Raw genomic sequence first — 27,957 nt, forward strand, 5'->3', positions numbered from 1 at the left:
CATACACACATACATGCACACACATACGGTATACACTCACATATGCACTCACACACACACACACACACACTCGCACGCAGGCATGTACATGCATTCAGAGCTGCCAGGTGTAGCGTTTTTGTGCAGAATAGTTTGGATTGTCACTGACAAATCCTTGATTTTCTTCAGCTTGACAGGAACACATTTTGCTACAATAGTGAGATAGACTGGATCCTGAGCATGGATAGCCATGTTAGCTCTTTTGTGACTAGCTCAGTCATTTGGCAGTTTGGTCTGTTTTTGGCCTTTTCCAAAATAGACATTCTTGAGGGCACTTAAGAGTTTAGCTTTTATGTTAGCTGTGGTAATATCATGGCTTGTGCTTTGGCTGTCAAATGTCGGTTTGGGATTTTGAGGTCAGCTGGGAAACCATAATGTATATCTATAGCTGACATGTAATGTATGTACATGCAATATATCGATGTACATGAATGTATACATTCATGCAGATATGCACATACACACATGCATGTATACATGCATGCATACATTGGTATGTACATACATATACCCATTTCACAATTTTATGTTTTTTATTATAGATATGTAGTTATTTTGTGCACGGACATTATTCATGGAGATGAGTATTTTTGGATTTTTGCATATTTTCAAATTTGTAGCAAACAAAGTAGCTCATCCCTAAATAAATGCCAGATCATTAGCCAATTACTGCAGCCATTGACCCAATATAAACTAATCAAATGAGTTGAGGCCAAAGCACATTTAAATTTTGACATGAATCTCAAATTCATGCCAGCAGTGTAAAAAATAAATGGCGGTGTGAAGATTTGTGAATGACGGGGGCTGTGTGTCCAAACCGCCTCTGGCCGAACAGCTTGTGTTGGGCTTTCACCAACGCCAACTTGCTTGGCTTGTGAGTAACACTGACACATTTTCTGAGGTCTAACTGAGGCTAGGGGTTATGTGGAGGGGGGGTCAGGGGAGGGCCGGTGTTATGGATTCTTGGTGTTGGTATGGGTTTTCTCACGAGACTAACGCATATGTCTTTTTCCCAGGTTAGAGGGGAAACATGGGGAAAAGAAAAGACAAATATTATAACAGTGAGGCCTTTAATGTAGTATTAATTGCTTAGTTTGCTTTCTTGGGCAGCTCAAAGTGTTTATATTTGGGACCGGAGTAGAGATCAAGTATACATATTTTCTCAGGGGGAAAGCTTCCTGGATAATTCAATTAGGACAGACAAAGAGATATCTCAGAATGTGTGTACGCTAGGCAGCCCATGGAAGAGACAGGGATGTAAAAGGGAGGGCTATTGCCCCCCCCCCCCCCCCCCCACCCACCCCTTGAAGAAGATACAATAAGATTATGACTGTGTGTAACCAATAAAACCAATCTTAGCATTTACATTGATCTGCTCCATGTTACTCCAGTGCTTTTGTGGCTAACTCATGTAATACAGTCTAAAGTAACACCCCAGATAATACTTTATAACCTGCTTGCCTGAATTAAATTCTGGCAAACATTGATTTCACAGAACTCCCAATGGGCCAAAAAAAAAAATCCTCATCAGTCAAAAACTAAATATAGCATGTGTGGTCATTGCTGTGGTTATGTCTGTGTCTGCTGTTTGTTTGATCAGGTTTAAATGTCCACTCAGCACATTATAGCGTCAACTGGGGCCTGGAATTCATAAATGAATGATCTGTGATAATGGATAAAATCATTTGATACAGGCTGTAAAATCTGAATATTTTTAAACATCCTATTGGGTATAAATTGTGCCAGTAGTCTTAATTTACAGATCATGTAACCATAACACCGTGGCTGCTTTGTAGTGCCTTTATTGGCATAAATGTGACATACTTCATCTGTGTATTGTTTTGTGTTGTCAGTGTATAATTTTTGGAAATGCTCAAAGTAAGGTCTATGTCCCTTTTACTCAGGATTACTTGGGCTGCATCATCGACTGCGGGGATCTGCCTCTCAAACCGGAGGAGGTCAGTGCCCTCTTCTGCAATATTGAGGACATCTACGAATTCAACAGGTGAGCAGTCTCGTTCCTAAGTGAGTTTTTCACCCGGTTTCTATCTTCGCCGAGACTCATCGTTGAGCTTGTATGGGTCTGGTAAACTGTCCAAATGCTGATTGCGTCATAAACAATCTGCTGGACTGACTGCTGTGGGTTTGTTGTGCTGCTGCCGAACCAGAACTGCTTCATGCATCAAATTTTGAGGACGGTCTGTGTTTTCCTGAGAGGCTGCAGAGGGATTCGTTCCCTGGCAGGGTGGAAACCTCCAGCTGAAATTACAGAGACTGCAAAGTGGCTTAGAAGACTGAGTAATGGAATGCGACAGGGTTTATTTGAAAAATGAAAAAAATAAATAAAATAAAATCAGCACGTTTTTTTTCTCCACCAGTCCCCCCATCTCTCCCTTCATCGCTCTGCCTGATATTACCCAGCTCTGGGCGGCTGCTGCGCTCACTGTCTTTGCCAAACCCGGGCCCTGGTGGTGTTTACACCTGCCTGGGTGGCCGTAATATCCTTTTAATGTTCCTCCGACCAAAAGCCTTAGTGCGCAGGCCAGGCTGATGCAGACAGTGAGCAGACATCGGTGTTACCCTTCCCTCTGTGTCCTTTCCCTCATATCTGCGCAGCTGCTCCCCATCAATGCGAAACGGATCATCGGCTTATCCTCTGCGTTGTTAGCGGTATGAGTAGGACTGCAGTTTCAAGTGTAAGTGTGAGTTATGAGAGCAAAGGGAGCCGTATGGTCTGGTCCAGTTTGAGCCTGAGATCAGTGACCGCTTTCTGGCCTCTTCGTAGAGTGGTTGGCTTCTTTCTCTATGCAAAATAGCTTTTTGCGTGTGGCGAACAAACATACTACACATATACTTAGAAATATATATAGTGAACAGAGGTGGGTAATTCGACGTGTCTGTGGCCGCAGGAGAATGTGTTTTCTCCAGTGCACCAATCACACAATGTAGCACCTCTATAGAGGACAGATCTGTATGTGACAAGTCACTTTCTCTGGTTTTCATTTTCTCGCAGGACAGCTTTATAGGGGTCCTTTAGCTTATTTCCGTGGTCTACATCGGAAAATATGGAAAAAAAGGTTTCGCTGTCAGACAATTTGTCTGTGATCCAGCAGGAGTTATTGATTCAGGGTGTTATATGTTATGGAAGGACATGAACAAAGAGTGTGAGGGAGGGAGGGGTTGGAGCAGACCCAGAAGCAACTGCTTCTTTTTCTTCATGTTTCCACATCATCACACTCCCAGATGGTGTGAGTGTGTGTGTGTGTGTGTGTGTCCCATCCCCCATCCCCTCCACTGTGTGCCTTGTTTTCACACTTGTCTTTGCTCCAGGGCCAGACCCCTTATATGTGGTTTTACCCAGACCCCGGAGTGCCATGACTAAGTGCACGTCTGCTGCAGAAATCTGACGTGGCTCTCCTCTCCTCTCTCCGCATACTGGTTCACATGGGAAGATATGCTCCTTTTCACGGCAAAGAAGAGGGGATTTTAGTCTGAGACGTGGTGGTTCTCAAAATATGAGACTGTCCTGATGTCTTTACCCCTGCCATACTACACTGGTGCGTGCTGTTGTAAATTTGAGACAGACAGACCTCTTGTTCTACCACTTCTTTCATGAAACCCATTCCAGCACCTCCCCTCTGAGCAGTTGCTGACTCCTAATTTTTTTCTTCTACTATTTCATTTTCAGAGTTTTCTTGACTTCTTTTGTTCACTCTCTCCCTCTTTCTTCTTGATCTCTGTCTCTCAGAGGAATGAGAGAGATTGGTTTTTTTTTTTCTTAAATCATCTCATCACCTCCAAAGAATGTGGTTCCAAGTACCCATGCCGGTGTTGTTATGTCTACTTTCTTGGCACCGACCACCTCACTCGGCAACATAGGGACGTCGTTTTTCCTTTAGCCTTAGCCAAGACCTGAGATAGTTCCTCTCCTCCGAGCAGAATGACCTATAAAAGTGAGCAGTCAGGCAAAAGGGCAAGCAGTAGGCCAAAAGGACAGACAGTAGGCAAAATAGACAGACAGAAGGGGAAAAGGACTGACAGTAGGCCTCTATGCTCACAGCTTTCTCTGTTCTGACAACCATCTGTCAAGGGCTATTAGAGCAACAGCCATCAGCCCCCCTAAGTTGTGGGCTTACTATAGCAGTGAGACATACACATTTGCTGTGAAATTTCCACTTGTCTGTTCAGATTATGTCTTCCCTGACATATGTTCACACGAAATGCATTTTTTAAGAGGTCTCTTAGAAAGTGGAGCCTCAGAGAACTATTACTTGCTTCCAAGATTCAGTTTAGTTAATTTTTCTCGAAAGAAAAAACCGCAAGAAAATGACCAAGGATCATTTTACCAAACTTAAATCCATGGGACAGCCATTAATACACCAATGGTTAACACTGATCCAGGATAAGTACTTGTGGGAAACTATGGAAACTATCCACGGTGCACGCGGTTACAGAGCTACTGGCCAATAAGACCCAGCATTCTTAAATAGATTGTACATGGAATCATGGTGCTAATGCATTTGACCAAAATGTTCCCCTTCAGTTTTAAGGTAGGAAAAGTGTCTAAAAAGGTACAAATGCTTGTCGCTGGGGCAGTACCCTATAGGTGCATAGGTTGCACCAGTCTTTGCAAACTCTAGAGGCTGGAGAAAATCCCTGGAGATCAGCAGTTTCTCAGATACTCAAGCCACCCTGTCTGCCACCAACAATCTTTCCATGGTCGAAGTCACTTTGATCACATTTTTCCCCCCATTCTGATAGTTGAGTAACTGAAGCTCCTGACCCATATCTACAGGATTGTATGCATTGCACGGCTGCCACACGATTGGCTGATTAGATAATTGCATGAATAAGTAGGTTTAATTAAGTAATAATTTGTTTAATTTGTGGTCCTTTTTATATGGTAGAGTAGGGATTCTTGCTGAGAATAATGGGAGTTTGGCTTTGCCATGCCTGAGAAGAGCAGTGGACCAGGGGAAATGGTCTTATGAATTAGGCTGGAGCGTGATGGGGAAACAGCCAACTGTCTGCTTAGTGTCAGACCTCTCTGGCACTGACAGTAAACAAGAATGTCATCTCTGCATCATGTCAACAGCTTAAGAGCTTTGATTTGGTTCCAGCCCAAATGATATGCTGAGAACTGTACTCAATGGCAGTAGTCATTTCTGACTGCCTTCTGTACGTAATTATAAGCACTGTAAAGCGTTTCCAGTATACCTGCAAACTTATATTTGGCTGCTTGACTTGGCATTCTCGTTCATCCATAGTGGATGATTTTGTAGACAGTCTTTAGATAAAGTAGCCCAAGGGAGTGATACGCATTTGGGAGAGATTGCCAGATCATCCTCGATGAAGGATCTTCCTCAGTTGATCTCCTCTCCAACACATCCACCACATTAAGGGATCTAATCTCCTCCTTTTTTTACTGCTTAATTTCTCTTCTCTGTCATTAATTTACAACTGGGCTGATTCAAAGTTGAGCCAGTCTTGCTAAAAGTAAGGTAGGTAGAGAGCAGCCGGAGGGGTGGGGTGATGTGACGCAGCAGGTGACGGTCATGAGAGGCACGTGGCGTGTCTTTGGCGTGAGGTATGGCGCGTGGGAGGCCAGACCTGACACGAACACTTCATCACCCACTCAAAGGCTCATCGCTCATGCTGGCAGCCGTCAAGGGGGGCTCTCCTGAAAGACTCCTTCCGCTGCGTGCCGTCAGGGCCTCATCTAGCACAAACGCCGGGGTCCGCTGGGTCACACTTCCCATGAAGGGGAGCAGGGAGACGCCGTTCATCACATTCCCTGTCTTATCGCTCCCGCCTCCCCTGGGTCAGGAGTCACCTTCCCCTGGCTGGAGTCCGCATCTCCCTGCCAGGCTTCTCCTCCAACACTACTGAGACAGAAGGCCTTTATCTGATGGGCTAAGAGGGGTTTGGGAGAAAGAGAGAGCCCGAAAGAGAGAGAAAGAGAGAGTGAAATAGAGGTGGAGGCACACTGGGGGGAGAAGTAGAGTGGCACCCTGAAAAGCCATGCCATTTAAGAATTTCTACATTGGTGATGGTGAATGGTGGCAGTGTGAGGGAGCTTAGTTTGATAAGGAAGGAGCATTAGTAAATGTTTGGGCGGAAGGAGATAAAGGAGACGGAGTGGAAGGATTTGGAGAGGAGGAAAGAAAGAAGGGGAAATGGAAGGAGGGAGTGGGAGTGACCAGAGTGATGGAAAGAAAGGGATAAAGGAAGAAAGGGAGGGAGTTCATTAGTCTGTGCATTGAAAGGGCTGTGTGAGTGACTCCCTCACACGGTCATAACTCTTCTACAGCATGTGATCCTGTAAAATTGTAAGTGGCCTCATTGAATGCCTAGGAGAGGATGGGGAACAGGAGTCTGTCATAGGGAGTATTATTATTACTTTGCAAATCTGACAGTTGCTCACATGGTTTCTGTTAGCATTCTTGATGGCAGATCTTGAGGGTAGTCTGATCTGCCCTTTCATTTGCCTCTGATAGTGACATTCACACACACTTCAGCTGTCTCAAGCTACCACAAAACCTGAAACTGCTCCTCTTGTGTGTGCTAACTACAAGTGCTTTTACTTTGCACTTAAAGCTGGCAGTCTAGTCCTGAACTGAAGTTTAGGAGTGACCCTCCGGTTTGCGTTTACAGAACCTCATTCAAAATCAAAAGATGCAGAAAACCTGTACAATGAGTAATATTAACTTTACGTGTATGAGAACTAAAGGTCTTTGATTAGGTTGTCTGGATGTGGAAGATTTCCTGTTGATGCGCCGTTGCTTTTATTTTGTCCTGAAGGTATTTGTTAAATGGCATTAAAATGTGTTCTTTGGCACTAATCCAATATTGTTTCATTGTTTGAACAAACTATATGCATTTACCACCGGTTTGTCAGTGTCCAGTAATTCACCGTAATCTTTAGTGGCCAGCTGGAAAATGCATATCAAGCCATTTTGTGCAATAGTGTTCACCATATGTTCACTAAAGTGGACCTTCATCTGGCCAGTGAGAGGATGTTTATTTGACCAAATATCTAGAATTAGAAATTTGACCAGGACACCAAGGAGCACACAACTTTTTAAGGTTGCTTCCATGGGAACTGATACCTCCTGAGACCAAACTTCCAGCAGAAACCTGGTTTTCCAAAGAGGTTTCCTATACAAATACTTTACATGAACACAGCAGGTCCACTGTAGCTTCAAGTAGCGGTAGAACAGCTTTTGTGGGTTTTTCCTATGATCTAGTAGTACTGTAATTGTATGTTTGAACAAATCACTGAAAACAATCCTTTGTGTTTGTGTTGATGCCTGTTTGCATTCCTTGGCAGTACAAATTTAAAAGATTGATGACCATTATTTCATTACCAGTCCATCATCATTACAGTTTTTCAGCATTTCACAGGAACTCTTTGCCACACTGAACTGAAGTATTACAGTTGTTATTTCTAATTGGTTATGATTGTTAAAATTCACATAAGACAATCATCTCTCCATAATATCCAGTTTGGTCACAGCGATTTGTGATTAGTTAATTAACTTCCCCCTTTTACAAGATTCAGATGTCATCAGACGTGTCACCCAAAGAAAATCCACAGGCCTCCATTTTCCTGAAAAGAAAAAAAAAACACTGCAAATTTCCGCCCATCATTATGAATGGAAATGAAGTCTTTCACCACAGAACATGCTGTAGTGGGGCCGCGGTGAAGGGAAGAGAGCCCGACACGAAAGGGAAAAGTGCCGTGGTTTACCCCCAAACCATTCCCCCGGCCACTTTAAAGCGGAAAGCTCCAGCATGTTTACAGTGCGCCTCTCAGTTTTATCTTGAAAGACATGATCCCCAGGAGACGCGATGGCTCAGTCAAACCCCGGGGCTTCTCTGAAATGGCCGTAGCCGCAAATGAGGTGATGTCTCTGGTGGGGCACTGCAAAGTTTTGCTGAGGCCCACGAAAAACAAGGCATCCATGCCCCCCAACCCAGGGATGCCGAGCTGAGCTTTCCTGTCGAAAAAAAATGTCAAAAGAAGGCCTCCACGCCATCAGAGGAGGTTTTCAACCTCAGCAGCTCCACAATTCTGATAAAGACTGCCTCACCACATGCTAATCCTATGAGAGTAACAGCCTCAAATCAGATCTCTACTATTGTGTTTTCTGGTCTTGTTGCTCTTGCGTGTTGTTGTGGAACTAAATCATTGCCTGACTGTTTTTGATTCATTTATGTCCTGAAATAAAGTATATGTGAAACCTCCACACCCTGGCTGCCTTTTAGAGAGCTTGTTTGTGTGTGGTTCATGAGGCCGATGTCTGGGTTTCGTTGAGCCTTGATGTCGTGGGATCAGAGCTGGTGACTAGTCGATAGTCGAAGCCTTCCGCTCCATTGGCCGTTAGGTCTGCTGTTGGGGGATGGGGAGGGAGGTGTTGATTTGGAACCAGCATCTCATAAACCCCGTCTGCATTCGTTTAAGGGATTGCCAACTCCAGTCTGACGGAGAGGAACACAAAAAGGCAGGATTTGGGATTTACCCGCACACCGACTCCAAGGATGATTTTGCCGTCCTAGCATGGGAAATGCAAGACTGGTTCTCCTAAATGAGGCTGATAATTGTTGCTATTTCATGGGAAGTTCTGACTCCAGACCTTGAATCTCGTGGAGGGCACAGATGCCCTCCTTACTGCAAGGGTCTGCACAAGTTACGCAAAAGGATTTCAGGAAAAGCTAATGACATTTTACATGCAGCAGGAGCAAGTTTTGTCTACAATGGAAGCTGACACCGTGCCTGGCCTTTCTGTAGTTCGACAAGCCAAGACATGCTTGTTTCTCATGCAAGACAAATCTCCCACCAATAAATAAATAAATAAATAAATATAACTAATTCTAGATTGGCAAGGGGTTTACAGATAAATGAGATATGTTGATTTCTAGATATCGTGCATTTGCTTGTACCCTTATTTTGGGACTAGTTCTCATAAACTTCAAGCACTATGGATACTTTGTATATCATGTGAGCAACTTAAGTCTCCCCAGAATAGGGTGACTATTTGGGCCAAAGGTATGCTGTGGCAATTTAAAAGCTGGAAAAGTCTGCCTGTGACCTCAAAACCTCAGTAGTTACCAAGTGATCAGGGGCTGTGGTCCCCGGTTAGCCTAGTATTTTCCTAAGTGGTAGTGTTCCTCAGTGTCAGTCCCCATAAGGTTTTATGTTTCGTTTTTTTTCATTTAGCCAAGTACTTGATGACAGAACTCACTCCTTTTAACCAAAGAGTTCTTGGCAATCAGTGAAGCAATGTTTGTGACTGCACCCTCAGTTTGCTGCAGTTGTACAATTTATTTCCATATGCCCTTTGAAATGACTGTATAATGAAGACTTGAAATGGAGCCCTCAATTTACATCCAAATTTCTTTTGAGAAATGCACTGTAAAACATGATCTTCTCAAGCCCGGAGCTAAAATGCACTGGCAATGGAAGAAGCAAGTGCACTGGGTTAAAATCCCCCAATACTGTTGTTTCTAGGCATAGAGACTGATGACTCTAAAGAAACACAGTAAGGACAAAGACTTCAATTACTGTGATCACATGAAAAAGAACGATGTGATTTTACATCAGAAAGTCTCTAAATTCTCCGCTCTTGAAAATATGGACATAGTTACAGCATAGACACTAACACACCTGTTCGAAAGGTGCCCTGAGTGAATTGCCTTGAACAGTCCAGCACACCGCAGAATAATTCGAAGTAGTAATATGGTTAATTCTATTGTAAGAAAGCCTTAATGCAGCGTACAATCTGGCTGGAGTCGGGTGAGCCTAAAATGGCAGTGGTGGACCATGTGATGGACCTCCCTGGACAGACTGCGGGGTGTCCTGTTTCCCCGCTGTCCATTGTAAAGGCTCTTCTCTCTCCACAGTGAGCTACTGGAGGACCTGGAGCGAAGTCCCCATGTGGCAGCCATCGCAGAGTGCTTCGTGGAGAGGGTGAGTCTACAGTCCAGTACCCCGCTAATTCTGCACACATTACCAACAGGAAACCAAACCGTAGTCCACCTAGGCCAGGTCCTGCTATTTCCCACCAGTGCTTCTTGGTAAGCGCTGACTGGCTTTGTCAATGTTGTGGCTGTCTGAACTTCCTCCCTGCCCTGGCTGTGGACAGGCATCAAGTATGCAGCGCCCCCTTCAGGCTCTTTTTATAGCCCCGAGATTGAACTCATTTCAGACTGTTAAATGCATTGTTTGTATGAAATACAGGGTGTGAGTGCTGTGCTGTGTGAGGGCGACGATTCTGTTTCCAGATAACAGAAGAGAATGAGCCACCAGTCATCTCCATGCATTGACCTTTTCAATGTATGCACACATCATAGCTCTGTGGGTTTGTGCTCCTGTTTTGGGTGTCACAGTTGTTAGGAGTAATGTCATAACTATTCTATTCTGTAACGATGACAAGAGCAATAACACTGGGGCCCAACAAGAAGGCCTTTGTGTTGGTCGGGAGGGGAGCCAATGAGCCAAAGAGACCCTCAGGAGTTGGATGCACCTCCCCTCCCCCTCCCCGCCAGACAGTCCAAGAGGCCCGGCCGGTCCTTTCCCAGGCAGAGCAGAGCAGGCCCGGCCAGTAACCCCCCCAGCCCGACCAATCCAGGCAGTCAATGGTCCACTGTTTCAGAGAATGAGAAAATGAGGAGCGGAAACGCACACTATATTCAATAAAGCTATTAGCAGGAAGATATTTTTGGGCTTAGCTCACATGAAGCCTGGTCACGTTCCTTGCCTGAGAAGAGATTTGATTTAGTCCTTAGCTCGGCCCCTTCTAGAAGGAAACGCAGGTGCTAGCATGAGGCCTAAGTCACTGTGCTTGCCCTGGACTGTGCACCAACACATCGGCCAACTATAAGTCTTGTGCTCATAGACTGTACCAAACCGCTAGGTGAACAGAACTGTTTGGTTGAGGGTTCTTAGGAGGTGAGTCTGCATTGCTAATATCACCCAAAATAACTAATGCCACCTGTAACTTCTCTCTTCAGAGTGAGGCCTTCGACATATACACCCTCTACTGTATGAACTACCCCAAGTAAGTATGTAACTGTGTATACTGTAGCACGAGCACTGTATTTCACCTTGGGCTGGCCATCCCTGTTCCTGGAGATCTACCATCCTGTAGGTTTTCACTCCAACCCTGACAAAGCACGCCTCATTCAACAGGATCTTATAGAGCTGTTAATTAGCACTAGTGTGCCGAATCAGGGTTGAAATGAAAACTTACGGGACGGTAGATCTCCAGGAACAGGGTTGGGCAGCCCTGCCTTTGATAGAACTAGACTATAAAATGGCCTGTCACTAGATATACAGATGAACATACAGAACGGCATACGTGCTTATTTTTACCTGTGTATTTGTGTATTGCTTCTGGTAAACTTAACCAAGATATAACTTTAGTCTTTAGACATCTGTGTGACTTATGTAGTGTCACATATGTCACACAGATGTCAAAATATGAAAAGGAATAATGTCTCAGTGCAGGTCTGCACTGTAAGTCATGGGCTCTTTTCCTGTAAGGCCACTGCTTGACGATGATATCATTAACAGACAGCGAGCCATCAGCTGAGAAAGAGATTACAGTGGCTTTAGTTCTGTATGTTGTGAGATAAATATTTGTCTTGAGAGGAGGATTTGAAGCAGACGAGAAGCATAAGCTAAAGGCATTATGCTGCATGGTAAGATTAACTGCAGTCCTGCTTAATCTCCAACCCATGTGCCTCCACAATCCCCTCTGTCCTCTCTTCTCCTCATCTCCGTCCCTCGACCAGTCTCTTTTCTTTCTGTCCTCTTCCCCTCATACCTCTCCTTTGTATCTTTCCCTCTCGATTTTTTGCTTTCCCCCGCCTTACTTTCTGTCTCTCTCTCTCTCCCTTATGTGACTGTGCAGTTTTGTTTGTTTAATAATGGAAAATCAATAGTTCCCCCCCCCCTTCCACAGCTCAGTGGCTGTTCTGAGAGACTGCATGAAGAACGAGACTCTGGTCCGCTTCTTCCAGGAGAGGCAGGCCACCCTCTGTCACTCTCTACCTCTGGAAACCTACCTGCTCAAGCCGGTGCAACGGATCCTGAAATACCACCTGTTACTGCAGGTCAGAGTGCGTCGCTGCGGTCCACCGCTCTAGACACTGCCTTCTGATTGGCTGGGAAGTTCCAGGCTGGGAGCCTAATCACCTTGCCTCACAGCGATGTACCTGTATTACAGAAAGACTACAGGGTACACTCCAAGCATAAAGTGACAAGATGACTGAATAAGAAGAGTGTATTGTACATTCCTGGTGACTAATCTCACTATCTCTCTGTCATAGGGCTTATTGGTAGCACATATCCTATCAGACATTGTGAGCAGCAAGTTATAATGTAGCATATAAACTGTGAGCACTCTATTAGGTAGACCTGTACACCAGCTTGTTAATGCGAATATTAATCAGTAATCAGCCAGTCATGTGGCATTAACTAAATACATAAAAGCATGCAGACATGGTCAGCTGTTTTTCGGACCACATGTTTAGAATGGGGAGGAAATGTGATCTAAGTGACTTTGACCATGAAATGATTTTTGGTGCCAGACAGGGTGATTTGAGTATCTCATAACTTGCTGATCTTCTGGGATTTTCATGCACACCAATCTCTAGAGTTAGCAGAGAATGTCAAGAACAAAAAACATCCATTGATCAGCAGTTCTGTGGGCAGAAATGCATTGTTAATTAGAGAGGTCAGAGGAAAAGGGCCAGACTGGTTGAAGCTGTCAGGAATGTGACAGGAATGCAAATAACCACGCATTACAACAGTGGTATGCAGAAGAGCATCTCTGAACACACAACACGTGAAACCTCTAAGTGAATAGGCTACAGCAGCAGAAGACTTAATAAGTTTTTAAAAAGTGCAATAAATACCTAATAAAGTGCTCATTGAGTGTACTCATGGAAACGTAACGCACGTAAGCCTAATGCTGCCCTCATCTGTGAAGTAATGGCTCAATGTCGGCCCCTTGTGGTAGGAGCTGTCCAAGCACTTTGACAAGAGTGACCCAGGGTATGAGGTTGTGGAGGATGCAATTATCACCATGACAGCCGTGGCCTGGTACATCAATGACATGAAGAGGAAGCAGGAACATGCTGTCAGACTACAGGTACACTGCCCAGGAAGCGCTTGTGACATCACAAGGTTCACCTCATGATTTAAACCAGTTTGAAACGGGAATTTATTTCAGTCACCTTTCCACTCATTTGATTTAGGTCTTATTGTAATCCTATCCCCCGATTCAAACATTCAACAAGATCCGCAACTGTTTAAAAGTGTTTTCATTGATTTGTATTTCATTCAAAATATGACTGCAAAGTTTCATATCCATATTTTTCACATAAAATGAAAATTTATCACTGTACTTATACTGCAATATACTGAAAGAAAATTCAGGACAGGAAAGGTATTATAACACTTTGAAATATAAAGACAAATATACAAACTGTTGCTACTTTCAGGTATTGCAGTCCTTTGGAAAAAAACTATAGTTGAAGAATGTATATAACCTTATATTTAAAATGCATATTGCAAAGGCAAATATTGACATTATAGTAAATATAATTTTATACTTGTTATGCGTAGGGGTGCTGTTTGATTAACATCAGTGCTAGTCGGGGCAGGAAGACAGTGTGTGAGCTTAAAACTGTGTAAACTGTAAACTGCACCGTGCTGCCGGTAGGAGATCGAGAGCCTGCTGTTGAACTGGGCCGGGCCGGATCTCAGGGGGTTTGGGGAGCTGGTTCTGGAGGGCTCATTCCGTGTCCAACGGGTCAAGAAGGAGAGGGCTTTCTTCCTCTTCGACAAGATGCTCCTCATCGCCAAGAAGCGGGCGGAGCACTTCATCTACAGCACCCACATCTTCGTAAGTGCTGCCATGTCGCCGATTCAATGAATGAAAGAGCGCATCTATGCAGGTACTCAAGTCATCACTTGTCCTCCTTAAAAGTGAAAAGGACAAAGTCCACGCAGCCAGCAAACATACAGTGCGCACTAGTTGCACAAGAGTGGCCTGCTTTTTGCATGACTGTCATTCCGCCAGTTCACAATGTGGCAGTTCGCAAGTGGACAGAGGCAAGGAAGTGGACAAGTGTGTCACCAGTTTGAGACCTTAGAATGATATGGTTATAAAAATATGAGTTGGTGTCATAAATATGTTATTTATAGGGCAATTTGATAGGATTTTGATACTGTACATTCAGAGTAATTTTGGGGTGTCTGTCATTTTGATAGATAAAGAACTGCCCCGCATTTCAGTTTTTCTGTGTTAGGATGTGAAAGTTTCAAAGCTCAATATCTCAAAACTACTCTAGGTCATGGGTCGGTGAAAGGCCATGCCACCATAGAGCTGATTTAGAAAATGTTCCTGCACTCACTGCTAGCTACCATCAGCATTCCAGTGGGTGCTGGCTTGCTTCTCTAACTCTCTTCTTCTTCACTCTCTCTAGTGTTGTAACCTCCTTCTAGTAGAAAGTATGAAGGACCCCCTGTGCTTCAAGGTTTCTGACCAGACCATCCCCAAGCAGCTGCATGTTGTCCAGGTGAGAGGAAGGATAAAGGAGCGTGGGCATGTTCCCAAGGAGGGAGGGGGCATACCCTGCTGCTGTGTTTCTTGTGGTATATTTGCTTCACAAAAGATTTTCGTCTTAAGCAAGACAGTATCATAGGATCCATTTGTCCTTAACATTTCTTACAGAACAATTCAGGTGCTAGTTGCTTTCTTCACAAATGCAGTTTCTCAAGTGCATTATGACAATTGCTGTATTCACCAAGCAATTGAGTATAAAGCCAATGTAGTCAATGTAAGGACATGTCTTGATTGAACCTTGCTCAACACCATGTTTGTTTGCATTTATTTGCAAATGGGTGGCTTGTAGCATAGTAGTTAAGGTAAATGGGTGGCTTGTAGTGTAGTGGTTAAGGTAAATGACTGGGACAGGCAAAGTTGGTGGTTCGACTCCCAGTGTAGCCACAATAAGATCCGCACAGCCATTGGGCCCTTGAGCAAGGCCCTTAACCCTGCATTGCTCCAGGGGAGGATTGTCTCCTGCTTAGTCTAATCAACTGTACGTCGCTCTGGATAAGAGCATCTGCCAAATGCCAATAATGCAATGTAATTTATAATCAGCCATGAGAAAGTGTTGCATTAATTGAGATTGGGCAACTGAAGTGGGCATCCATCCTGGCCGGAGCCGTCACATTGCCTGGGCATCACTGTAGGGTGATAGAGCCTGATACACTAATGAGGCCTCTCTCTCTCTTTCTCTCTCTCTCACCCTCTGCAGGCCAAGAACCAGGAGGAAAAGCGACTATGGCTGCACTACCTCAAGAGACTGATTGTGGAGAACCACCCTGCTTCTCTGCCCCAGAAGGTGAATTCCAAGGCTTTCCTGAATTCCAACACACTTTCTGCCCAGGAGTCCAATCTGTGACACATAGGATTTAACAGCAGTGCGCAGGCCTGCAGTCTCACTTGGATACAAGTTTTTAAGTTCCCCTTGGTACATGCTTCATGCTGGACTTTTACTCAGCAGATGGTTCTTCTGTTCACTGCTTAAGCTGTTGAAGAACATCAGTATTAAATAATTCATTGGCAGGCCTAATTTATGTAATGTAGAAAGATTGCAAGGATTTGCAGGAAAGCACAACTAAAGCCATTAATCTTTGGTAGCTTTCTTCTGGTTTAGATGTTTTCCTTGTGAGGATGTACTGCCCCCTTGTGGCCACATATATTCACAGGGCTTCCGTGTAGGTATCAATAAAGTAAATAAGCTTGCTTAGAAAAGGACAAAATTGGATCATGGGGACTTGGTTTCTGAAATGGGTAGATATTATACTATTTTCTTAAACTTTTTATTTTTATTTTCACACTGTAGGCAAGACAGGTCCTTGGGGACAACATTTGCCAATGTAAGTATCAACTTTACTTTTATACTTTAACAGATTCAGGAACATTTTTAAGTGTAAGTTTCATTATTCATGAAATGCTATGATGACAACATAACCGTTTTTTGATGAACAGCTCTGCAGTTTGACCAGGAGCCCATCAGAAGACACGCCCCCTCCCCGCGATTGGATGACTCACGAGGATACCACCGCGGCAGGCGGCAGTCAGGTTAGCGCAGCTCGGATCTGGCTTTTCTAAAACGTGGGACTGTGGTTTTGGCCCATGGCTGATTGTACTCAGTGAGTCAAGGCTTTGTGAGGATGAAAAAATGTGGCATCTGGTCCTTCTTACAGAGCCTCCAGAGTTCATCTATACCCCAGAGAAAGCCAAGAAGAGCCTCCCTTTACTAATGGAGGGCAACCTGCCCTACCGCCGGGGCAGGAGGCAGTCTGGTGGGTACCCCAAGCAACAGTAATATGCACCACTGGGCTGACAGACAGCAGGTCCCTGGTTTGGATCCTTCCTGGCAGTAGCTGCAGTTCCTTTTATATTGTATGTCCTAGCTAGTATGTGACTACCTCCCTCCCCTCTTCCATAATCAAAATACCCTCCCACCGCCCTCCTACCTGCCAACCCCACCCAAACTCGGTTCATATTTTCAGCAAATCATGAGTAGGACACTCGTTTTTTAGACCCATAAAAAATGTGAACATGGATCATGCTGAATAATGCTAATAATGATGCTACTGACTTGGTACTTTTGTCTAAACTTTTTCAGAATAAAATCCTTTTCGAGCTGACTGGCAAAAAGTAGAAAACAGCGAAGCAAAAAATTAATATACAGATATTGCTATACTCTGAATTCAGGCTGCCAGGTTATTCAGTTGTCTGTCTTCTTTGTTTAACACAGCCCCTGCCAAAGACATCGAGGCATTGTTTCAGCCCAGTGGTGAGTACATCTCTTTACAGCTTTAACTGCCTTATTCTCATGAGCTACTGATTGGTTGAGAGGTGTCCAGGGGCTGGAATGGAGTGTTATTTGTTCACAAAGTCAGAGCTCACAATATGTCTGTGGCAGGAAGCGGAGCCATTTATTCATTTATTAACCATTAAACTATCAGTTCCTTAAAGGACATGTTTGTTTTGAGAAGTTTTGCCCCATATTTAGGAAACGGCTACACTGATGGTGATACACTGAATAAGATCAACTGAAACAAGCGTAACAGCGCTCCTCTAAAGCTCAACACCAGCTATGGTGCCACTTTTGGTATCAAATCATACACAATTTATGGACACCTTGCAGGTCAAGGTGAAAATTGCTGGGTGGGTTATGAACAATGTGATTAATAATGCTTTCACAAACAGTTTTGGAGTATTGTCATAGCCTGAGTTAGCTGCAATGTTGGTCCATACTGTCTAATGTCTTGTGTTTTTTTTTTTTTTTAAACCCTTCTCACAATGATCTGCCTGGAATACTGCTGATAGTCGCTTTGAAGGTGAGCAAAAATATACCTTTCTTTCCCACGTGACTTGACCCATACCTCATAGCATCTTATCACAGCACTGAACTTTAACATCAAAATACAACTCACAATGAATTAAGCAATATTTATTGAGGTAAACTTTGGCATCGGCAGGGAAACAGGGAGTGACTACAACCCCCCCACCCTCACGCCCCCCCCCCCCCCATTGGAATCTTGGGAAGCAGAGCTGGGGTGGTGGTGATGAATTAGGCATAGCAGGATAATTCTAGCAAAAGCAGCTATCAAAAATCAAAAGTGGCCATAACATGCAATATGGGCAATGGTAGCATTCTGAAACAGGCAGTGCAGCAGCAAGAGCCAGACAGTGCAATGGCTTTAGCATGCAGAATGAACCAGGCAGCAGGGCAGCTTTTTATGATTGCATCAGGGCAGATGCAGCAACAGTTAGGAGGCAGCGTAGCATGGCAGAGCATGCAAAATGAGCAAGGGCCTAAACAGGTAAGGTTAGGGGTTTATATAGCCCCTCCCATTAAACATAAGCATCATGTGAGGGGACGCCACTTCTCAAGTTGTCTGCCCGAAATAGCTCTGCAGGCTTCGCATCATTAAAATGAATATTGTCCAAATGTTCTAGCAGTTTTGTCATGTCTGACAAATCAGTACAGATCTAGATGGGTTTGTGCAACCATATTAGGTACCATACTGGACTGTGTATTACTGCCATTGTGATTTAATTCCAGTGATACAATGCTTTCTTTGTAGGTCGGTACTAATGTTTGAGAAATATTCTAGGCACTACATAATGAATCACAGTCCCAAAATAACATGTTTTAAGTTTGGAGCACTTCAGATATTTCAATAGAATGCCCGTAGTGCTTCATTATTGCAGTCCTGTGCTATACTCTACCCTTCATGTGGCTGTGTGTTTTCACACCTGCAGGCATGCAGCGAGAGTGAGCTGTACCCCCAGGCAGACAGTTTGGGCTCCTCTGGCAGCACCAGCACCCTGGCGTCCTCGGTTATCGAGGTGGAAGCCGGGCAGGACGACCTGGGGCTGGGCCCAGATGAGGACATGACCCCTCCCACCCTGTCAATAACAGAGGAGATCCTGCAGTTCATCAACCAGAGCCGCGCACGGGAGGGCCTTCCCGATCTGCTGCCCGACACAGTACGCAAGACCTGCTGCGCATATACAGATTTTCAAAACAATCAGGGTTGTAAATAAACATTTTGGCGCATTAGCCAAAGTGGCTAGTTGATCTCAGCCACTAGCCAAAATGCTTTTTCTTAAGATCATGAAAATATAGGAAGCACCTGCATCCATTGCATTGTATTTATTCAGAATGATCATTGTTACATAAAATAACATTGCATTGCAATTTAGGCAATTTGTTTCACATGTATCGGCACATGTAACTCCTGCAATCCTCAGTTTCATTGTCATCTTCTGCTTCTTATGGCCTTTTTGCATCGACAATGCAGTGCCACATTCTAGCTCATCGAAATGAACTTTGATCACTTTTTTGATCACAAATTATGCTGGTTATTCTCTAGACATTCATGATGCCAGCAGCATTTTAGCACACCCCAAAACTTGAGTGTTCATGGGAACTGTAATATCAATTCTTACCCCTAGTACATTACATGTTATTTGGCTGACACTTTCATCAAAGGAGACAATCCCAACAACAGTTGATTAAGCAGGAGGCAATCCCCCTGGAGCAATGTGGGATTAAGGGCAAAAGGCCTCGTGGTCTCAGACCTTTGGACCCCACTGTGAATGTTTTCTATCACATAGCTTAACAGTTATTTAGCTTAACAGACAACTTTCAAGTGCAAAATTCCAGAATATTAAGACATGCAGAGAATATGCAGATAATATGCTACATTTTTCAAATTACATTTTGCAACCAAAAGTTACTTGTATGACGTAAATGCAGCTATGTGCAATAATTCTGGAAAGAAAATTTTGAACTTTTTTTCTTGTTATAATGGATTATTTTCTATGATTGTGAACAGGAGCAGTCCTCCTCTGGGCCCGTTAATGATGCCAGCAGTGGGCAGGATTTGGCTGCTGTGGCCCAGAGGCAGGAGAAGGACCAGGGCCAATCCCAAAACCTGGGCCAATCCCACTGGGATTACTACTGCAATAACCTCCAAGGGGAGAGGTCGGGGCAACTTCTGGGAGGGGAAGGAGCTAACGGCCAAGCTCTGGCCAGTCAGGCAAATGAGTGCTCTGAAGAGAAGAACATGGGAAAGGAGAGGTACATGCTGCCTCCATTGTGCATGCTGGAAGAGGTTCCAGCCCTGGTGGAAGAGATGACGGCCCCTCTTAGTAGTTCAGAAGCCCTGCCAGACCCACAGGAGTTGTTAGCGAGCCCCCTGTCTGACGGGGTGGTGGAAGCACATCCTAAAGACTCCATTCTGGATGCACCAGCAGGTCTTACGGCAGAGTCCTCCTGCCCTCCTATTGGGGAGGAAGGGCCTGGAACAGGACCCCATAGTGACGACAAAGACACATGCCCCAGCGGCTCTCCCCCGACTGAGTCTGGCAGTAAAGGCCTTCAACCACCAAAGTGTGAGGCTGCACTGACCAAGAATGACCGTCAGATCATTGACAAGATCCGAAACTACTACGAGTCAGCCGAGGTAGCAGAGGACCAGCTGCCCCGGAGGAACAGCATCTCCCACATCCCCTCTGGCCTGGTCAAGGAGTCGGTGTCCCTCTTCACCGTCTCTGATCACCTCTGCGATCTGCAGGGCGGGCGTTCAGAGGAGGCCAAGGCAGAGTTGCTGCCTCTCCATCAGAAGAGCCCTCAGGTGGAGGAGGACTCCCCTGGACTGGTGATAGGCTGTCCTACGGAGGCTGAAGCCCCCAATGGGCTGGGCGCCCATGGAGAGCTGAGTTCTGCAGAGTGCACTGGGGTGGAGCCCCCCTGCAAGTTCCGATCCTGCCGGGAGCTGATGAAGGTGTGGCAGGAGAAAGAGCAAAAGGAAACTGCGGAGTGCACAGAGGGGGGAAAGAGACATACACCACACAAAGGGGAAAGTTACAAACTGCAGGAGAGAGAGGAGCACTCTGGAGGCATCAGAATGACCACTGGGTGCAACCTCCCTACCCCTGCAGAAAAGGGAGGGTCCACTGTATTGGGCCCTGACACCTGCCCTAAACCGGACACCGAAGGCCAGTCTGAGACCACTTCCCAGGTGACTGACACAGCAGCTGTACCTCAGATTTTTGGGAAGACCCGGTCCAGGTGTAGACCACACCACAGGACAGTCCTGCAGGGGAGCCTAGATGGCCTGCCCAGCCAGATCAGTGTGGGAAAGTGGTCTGGGCATGGCCAGGGGCCCTCTGGTCATCACCTCTTTGACGGGACCCCCGATGTGACAGGAATTGGACTGTTTGAGGGTGGGGCAGACCTCTGCCTGGTCGAGAACTCAGAGAAAATCCTCAGTAAGGTTCAGATGCTGGCACGCATGTACAGTGCCAAGGTCAGCAACATGAAGATGCCCCTTCACAAAAGGACATGGGAGAGCCGGGCACCAGCTGGAGGGCGGGAGAGCAACCCTAAGGAATTTCAGAAGGACAGGAGGACACAGAGCCTGGCCACAGGTGCAGGTTAGGCCCTGTCTCTTCTCTTTACTGTAATTGTTTGAGACCCTGAATTGTGGACTAGGCATAGGACTGGTGTATTCTGGTCAGGTTTGATTTCTAACCTAATAAGTAGACAAACATCAAATTCAGTACATAAATATCTGTTTGAATATGTAATCCTGGAGGCAGTATCTCCCACTGCAAATAAGATCTAATTGAGTGAATGTAGTCTATGAAGACCAGCACCTTTAACCATTCAGTCTCAACTAATTCTGTATACCTATGTACATGAAAGTTCCAATTTAATACTAGGCACAACAATATGGGTAACACGAGCTGGTTTACAAGGGCCAGCATCTGTCATAGTGATTGGATAATGGACTGAGCCTATATTCACATTTCTCGAATGCTGAATATTCAAATAAAACAATATCAATCACAAAAAACCACTCTCAAATTTGCAATGCATTGCAATACACAGTTGATTGAATACACTGATCAGCCACAACATAAAAAGCACATGCTTATTTTCATGATTAAAAAATGCTTTAAACTGTAAACTTGTCTATAAACACTTAATATTTCATTATATGATATGTGTACTTATATAAGCAGATAATCATAAGTGAATTGCATTCAAAAGTTTAATTTTTAAATCGAAATTGAAATTTTGTAAGCTCATTGTTTATAATTTTTTATGTTAAAAATTCTACAGGCACTGGAGTACCTGTTAAGATAGACACATATTTAAAGATATTTAAATAACAAAACATCCCCCCCTCCCAATGACCTTACAATATTTCTATTTAAAAATGAAACTTTTTAATGCAATTCACTTATGATGATCTGCTTATATAAGTACTCATATGATATAATGGAATATTAAGTGTTTATAGACAAGTTTAAAGCATTAAAAAAATGGTTTGAGCAGGTGGTTTTAATGTTGCGGCTGATCGGTGTATGCCTGCCATTGTATGAAGCATTTTGTGAATCTACAAGTTAAAAAATGTAAATGGCTTGGTATTCAACTAAGGCATTTGGCTCCTTCAGAGGCAAACCATAGCTGACTATGCTTTTGTGTCACTGGTCTTCTAGGATGTCCTTCTGTCAGCCCCCTGTCTTCTGAGCCCCAGTTGTTTGGCCACATCTTTGTTCGAGAGCAGTTGTCTGCCACCTACCTCCAGGAAAATGGCTGTGTTCTGACTGGACCCAAGGATAGCACTTCTGAGCTGGAGGGTACCCCCACATCTCCTGCTTCCTCCCCCACCTCCAAAATATTCCTGGAGGAAGCGGAGACTGAAACTATGCCATCACATATGGGTGTTGCCAGCAGCCCATCAGAAGCTATGCTTGTAGATGAGTCGTTGTCACCTACACAGCCCCAACTGAAGGATGCAGATCCAGAAACCCAAGAGTTTCACATCCAGAGAGATGCAGACATTTCACAGGTTGAGTTTTTTCAGGATTTATCTGACAATGAACCACTATCCCAAACTGATGACTGTCCATGCACTCCTGAGCAATCTGTGGGTGCCAATAATTTTGTCATTGAGCAGAATCCAGAACATCCTTTGTACCCCACCAGGGAAGACCGTCCATTCAGATCCCCTGCTTCTTTTCTGGCTGCTGGAATGAGCGAGCACGTTATGAAATCAGAATTGGCTGAGGCGGTGCTGGAGGTTGCAAAGGGCCAGGCTCTTGCTGAGTCTGATACCTCACTGGTACGGCTGACAGAGGTCCCCTGCATCAGCTCTGCAGAGGAAAGTCACAGTGTGGATGAAGGGGAGAGAGTCCATCTGGAAGGACATTGTGAGGAAGACTTTGTGGTCACAGCAGGAATGTTAAATGGCTCACCAGGGGGTAATGAAGGTGCCCCTTGTGCTCTGACTGCGGAAGCAGAAAGCACTGGAAGTCCTGGACATCCAGGCAGCCGTGTTACGGAAACTTCCTCTCCCACACCAACCTGCTTCAGAGCTTGCCCTCCTGCGGATTCTGCATTGCCTCCAGCACCTGTGCCAGACAATGCACCTGGAAGCAAACTGCTGGAGCTCAGAGCAGGAGCAGGATGTTCTGATCAGATTCAAGCATTATCCCCACCCCCACCTCAGATGCTTGAACATACATCTGAAGGAGAGAGTCCCAAGATCTTGCCCAATGCCTGCTCCATTGAAATGGCTCAGTGTACAGATAAGCAGGCCAATCCTGATGGGAAGTACGGAGTGATCCTTAATGGCGGTATGACAGCCTGTAGTCCAGCCACTTCTCCACTTGGTACACAATGTTCAGATGATCTGCCAAAGTTCACCAGCCAAAGACCTCCTGATCTGCCAACAACAAAGGGAAGAAGGAGCCTACCTCTGAGTCTGGAGGCTGTGTCTCCAGGCAGAAGTGCTGTAAGTTCAAGGTACGTCATTGAGAAGATCCGTCACATATCACATCAAACTCTGATTACCTAGTTACCTAAATTCACCTACCTAAAACTATTAACCTTATCCAGGGACAGTGTATGAGGATCATATTTTAATATACTGTTGTATGTCATTTCAATGATGTGCAATATTTGAATCAACCCATTTCTAGAATGATGTGTGTTATCAGTATGAGGATAAGATACAATTATTCCAGGGGCCCTGAAAGGCTGTTCCTTGGAAAATTATCAGTTAAGTCTAAAGTGCATACATTCCCTGGAAAACGCCCTAGGAGCTAGTAATGCAATAGGAATATGAATGATAATTAAACTGAAAAGCATTTAGTTGGATAGTCAAAGATAGTGAAAAAGTACCTAATCTCTCCTGTGTAGCTGCAATAATAATTGATCTCACCCTGTGTACTGCTACCTGAAATCACACTGCTGTTGTTTCAGACTTGCCTCTTCCTCATTCAGGTACCGAGACCCCTCCCAGAATGTGTCCACGTTGATCTCAGGAACATCGCCCACTAGGAGGCCACATTCCCAGCCGTGCTTTGACAGGCCTGGCCACCCTGCAGCTGCCAACAACTTAAACAGCAAGCCTCCATCTGCCTTCAGCACAGGCCTTCGCTCCCCCTCCCCTGTGAGAAGCCTCCTGCCTGCCTGCTCATCCTCCATGCCCAGTGGCCTGACTAGGTCTCTGGCAGCCTCCTGCATCAGCCAGACCATCACCCAGAGCCTGGCCAAGAGGAGCACTCGCACCCAATCACCTGCTCAGAAGAACCCCAGCTCCACTCTTCTTCCGACTACATCTGATTCGTCTCTAAGAGTGAGGGCCTCCTCACCCAAACAATACTCCCTGTCAGGCTCAAATGCGAGCTCGGGCACCTCTAGCATGTCCACATGTGGTATCCCCAGCTCCCCAAGGGCCAGGGCCACCCCATCCCCTGTGTCCTCCCCCCCACCCTTCCGTAGCCAGAGGTCCATGTCCCCCGCCCCTGCCACCAGCCTCCAGCAGAAGTCCACCACTTCTCGCCCCCGGTCAACTGCCCTGGAGCAACCGGCACGTGCTAATTGGAACACCAACAACAACAACAACAACAGCAACAGCATCGTCAGTGCACGTTATGGGAAGCCACCGTTGGCAAATGTGGGTCGGGCAGTGCTGTCCCCTGACCCTCTCCGGAGCGCCTCACAAAACCGGGTGGCCCGACCTTTCTCTTCCACTTCTGAACCAAGCTCCCGGGTCCAGTCCCCTTCTCCTTCCCCCTCTCCCTCCCCATCCCCTTCCTGCACCTATATCTACTCACCCCTTCCTGCCCAGAGACAGGAGGGCACTCTGATGAACAAGCCACCTAACCCAAAAAATCCCAGGGCTGGGGGCCCACGCAACTTTGCCCCACTCTGCCTCTCTTTGGAACATGAAGGAACCTCCTTTTCCTGCACCTCACCACCCTGCAGGAGTCCCCGGGTCACCTCACCACTGCCCATAGGCATCCCCACCAACATGTGGGGGACCACTAACCCCCAGCCACGAAAGCCCACCTCTGCTGGGGTTACTGCTGCCCAGCCACAATGCCCCAGAATCAACTCCCCTCCCATGCCAGGAGCATCCTGTGGAAATGGGCCCTCTGCCCAAAGCTTGAGGTGGCAAAGGGGAGGCAGTCTTGCCTTTGTCAGCCTGGCAGACAGACCCCCTAGCCCGATGCAGAATGGGCGCAGGTCTTGGGCAGATAGTCGTCGTCACTCTGTAGGGGTGGAACATGAAGAAGGGCTAAGAAGCCCCCAGAGCGCCTACAGCACCCCTTCATCCTGCATGAGCCCTGGTACCTTGTCCCCTGCCATGCTGGGCCCTGGGCACTTCACCACCATTACCTCGCAAGATGTGCATGAACTCCTGACCAAGTACAGCACCAGAGAAACCCCAGAGGGTGAAAGCATGCCATCCCTCACCAGCTCAGAGGACGGTCAGAGTGACAGCAAGCTCCAGGAGGGCAACTGCCGGAGCACCCTCATCTGTGCCTACATGACCCGCTTGCCCCCCACCCCAGATACTGGCACTCCTGTCCCGGGCCCACAGGTGGAGCCGGCACCCCCTTCACAGCCACAAGGGGGCAAGGGGCCAGCAAAAACCAGCTATGCCACGACTGTCAACCTGCAGATTGCTGGCAGTGGCCGTATCACTGCTTTGAGCAATGCCCAGGTAAGCCTTACACAGACCCTGGCACCTGCATCTGACATCCAGGCCCGGCGGCGAGTCAGCATGAATGGATGCAACCTCTCTCAGTCCCAGAACTGCCAGAGGCTTTGAGGAACAGACAATGGGAAGGGGCACCCCCCGCTGTGCCTGTCATTTCAGTGTTTCAGTGACAGTCTTACCAGCCACCATACCCAACAGACTGACCCTCTAATAATCCTATGTAGTTATTTTTAGCAGTGTTATTTTTGTATTTTTAAAATTTTTTTTATACATGTGTCCCTTTGCAATAGCTTTTCCTTTTCGCAGAGAAGCGCAGCCTTGATCCCCCTCCTGAAGGTAGCGTTATGTCAAAGCATGTTGTGGCTCTTATTTATGAAGAAGTTTTTGTTGGTGTTGTTTGTCCATGTATGTGGCACTTAATGCTGTCTCTTTACTTTGCACAATGTCTTAAGCTGTGTGTTTTTCGGACGTGTCTGTGAAATGTACTTTTATTTCAGGCCAAACATAGGATGTTGATGTTTTTTTATGTATGTTTCTCTCACAAGTTGCCGGAGGGGCATCAGTGGTAAATCCTGCAAAATAATGTAAATTTTTTGAGATAGCAGATAGGGATGAGTTTTAAAGTAGCTGCTTTGTGCTTTTATTAAAGTGCAACAAACAAAATCTCTCCTCCAAAGATAAGATAATGTTACCAATAATGTTCAAACAGGTAGTTGGCATCCAAAAGGAGGTAAACAAATGAAAACAACATAAATACACCATATATTACAGGGGAAAATACCTGCTGATATTTGATCAGTTTGTGACATTATAAAATGCATCTTGCTGAAGTCACTTAATAAACACCTAGTCTTAATTTGATTTTTTTTTGTTCATTGGGTTCTAGCTTTAAATCGAGTCCTACTCTCGTTCATTGCTCTGATATACCACCTGTTATTGAAATTAAGTCAAGTGCCTACCCCAGCTAACAATTTGGTTCTCAGAACATTCCTAGCACTCAGAGAGTTAGGGTAAACATAACTTGCAAGTACATTTTCCAAGTTTCCTGGATGTCCCTTGAACGTGTGAAACAAATTTGCCATTTCAATATTTTAATTCAGCATTTTTATCTGTATTTGACATGTGTCCGCCATGAAGTTTTTTCTTGAAGCAATTATAAACACCAGGTGATGTTAATTTTGTTAAAAAAAAGATTCTTATCAAAATGCTATGTCACAACCAAATGGGAATATGATCAGAATCCTCCCCATAATTCTTTGGAAACATTTTTGTTAGCTGGGTACAAATCAGGAAAAGGCAACCATACAATATTCATGACACAGAGATGAAGTAGTTTCCCTTCTCTGCAGGAAAACTTTGTGTTGTTTTGTCCAGTTACTCGCACCCCAGTAATAAACATAAATGAAAAGATGTCTTGGCCTTGTTTCATTAAAAGGAAATGGTGCATGTTCTTTTTGTATTTATTTTGTATTTCCACAATGTAGGATTAATCTAACAACAGTTGTATTACATACATTGTGCAATATGTCAGCAATTTACCATCCAGTAGTGGTCCAGTTATGTTACATGCTGCACACCACAAGATGAATATCATACATTTTTCTTGCATTCTTTTTCTTGTATTTCCACTCCTGTTTCAAAGAGGACTATCAAGGCCGAAATCACTGATTTATGTACAGTAGCAAATGTTGCTACTGTATATGCATATAATGTCAAATTCAAATAATACACACTAAAATTGAATACTTAGACAAAAGCATCAGAACCTTAACTTTTTGTAATCATGCCTTTAACAAAGGTACCAAAAGTACAAACACATTTTCTGCTTTGCACTAAGTTTGCAATTCTGCAACACACTTCTTGCAAAACACAACACACTGTTTCATATATTAGACACTTTGTTCAAGAATGAAATCTCTTGCAATCATTGTGCCAATTACACACCTGTAATTGGCAACACCAACACACACACAAGAAAACACTTATCTTAGCACTACAAATAGACCTCAGGTAAGCTCACCTCTTTTGTGAGAACTTTGCAAATATGGAGGCAGTGAGAGCAAGAGGAAGAGATAGAGAGGAGAAGGAGGAGGACAAAGACAAGAACAAAGAAGGGGACCAGCCATAGACGGAGACATATTTCCGAAGATATCCCACTGGACCATGTCATAAATCATGATGAGGGAGAATCCAGCCCAACCTGAGTCGCTACACGGTAGCATCCATAATACGGACATTCAGACTGGAGAACATGAATGCCTTAAACTTTCTACACTAGACCGTACCTATGT

General features: G+C 45.1%; 1 protein-coding gene across 3 annotated transcripts in view; it reads left to right on the forward strand.

Moving 5' to 3' along the window:
* The window catches only part of plekhg2 (pleckstrin homology domain containing, family G (with RhoGef domain) member 2), a 33,290-nt gene extending 6,214 nt beyond the window's left edge, over positions 1-27,076 (forward strand). The window contains exons 3-15 of one of the 3 annotated variants that reach the window (XM_061217343.1): positions 1,944-2,044; positions 9,943-10,009; positions 11,053-11,099; positions 12,006-12,156; positions 13,065-13,196; positions 13,770-13,952; positions 14,536-14,628; positions 15,373-15,459; positions 15,964-15,997; positions 16,110-16,202; positions 16,328-16,426; positions 16,885-16,923; positions 18,399-18,557. In XM_061217343.1, coding sequence (XP_061073327.1) covers positions 1,944-2,044; positions 9,943-10,009; positions 11,053-11,099; positions 12,006-12,156; positions 13,065-13,196; positions 13,770-13,952; positions 14,536-14,628; positions 15,373-15,459; positions 15,964-15,997; positions 16,110-16,202; positions 16,328-16,426; positions 16,885-16,923; positions 18,399-18,415 — 1,143 coding nt within the window. In that variant the 3' untranslated portion in view covers positions 18,416-18,557. The other 2 variants (XM_061217341.1, XM_061217342.1) reach the window with 2 other exon arrangements.
* Positions 27,077-27,957: the final 881 nt, after the last annotated feature.

Source organism: Conger conger, chromosome 13, assembly GCF_963514075.1.
Source record: "Conger conger chromosome 13, fConCon1.1, whole genome shotgun sequence".
Taxonomy (NCBI): Eukaryota; Metazoa; Chordata; class Actinopteri; order Anguilliformes; family Congridae; genus Conger; species Conger conger.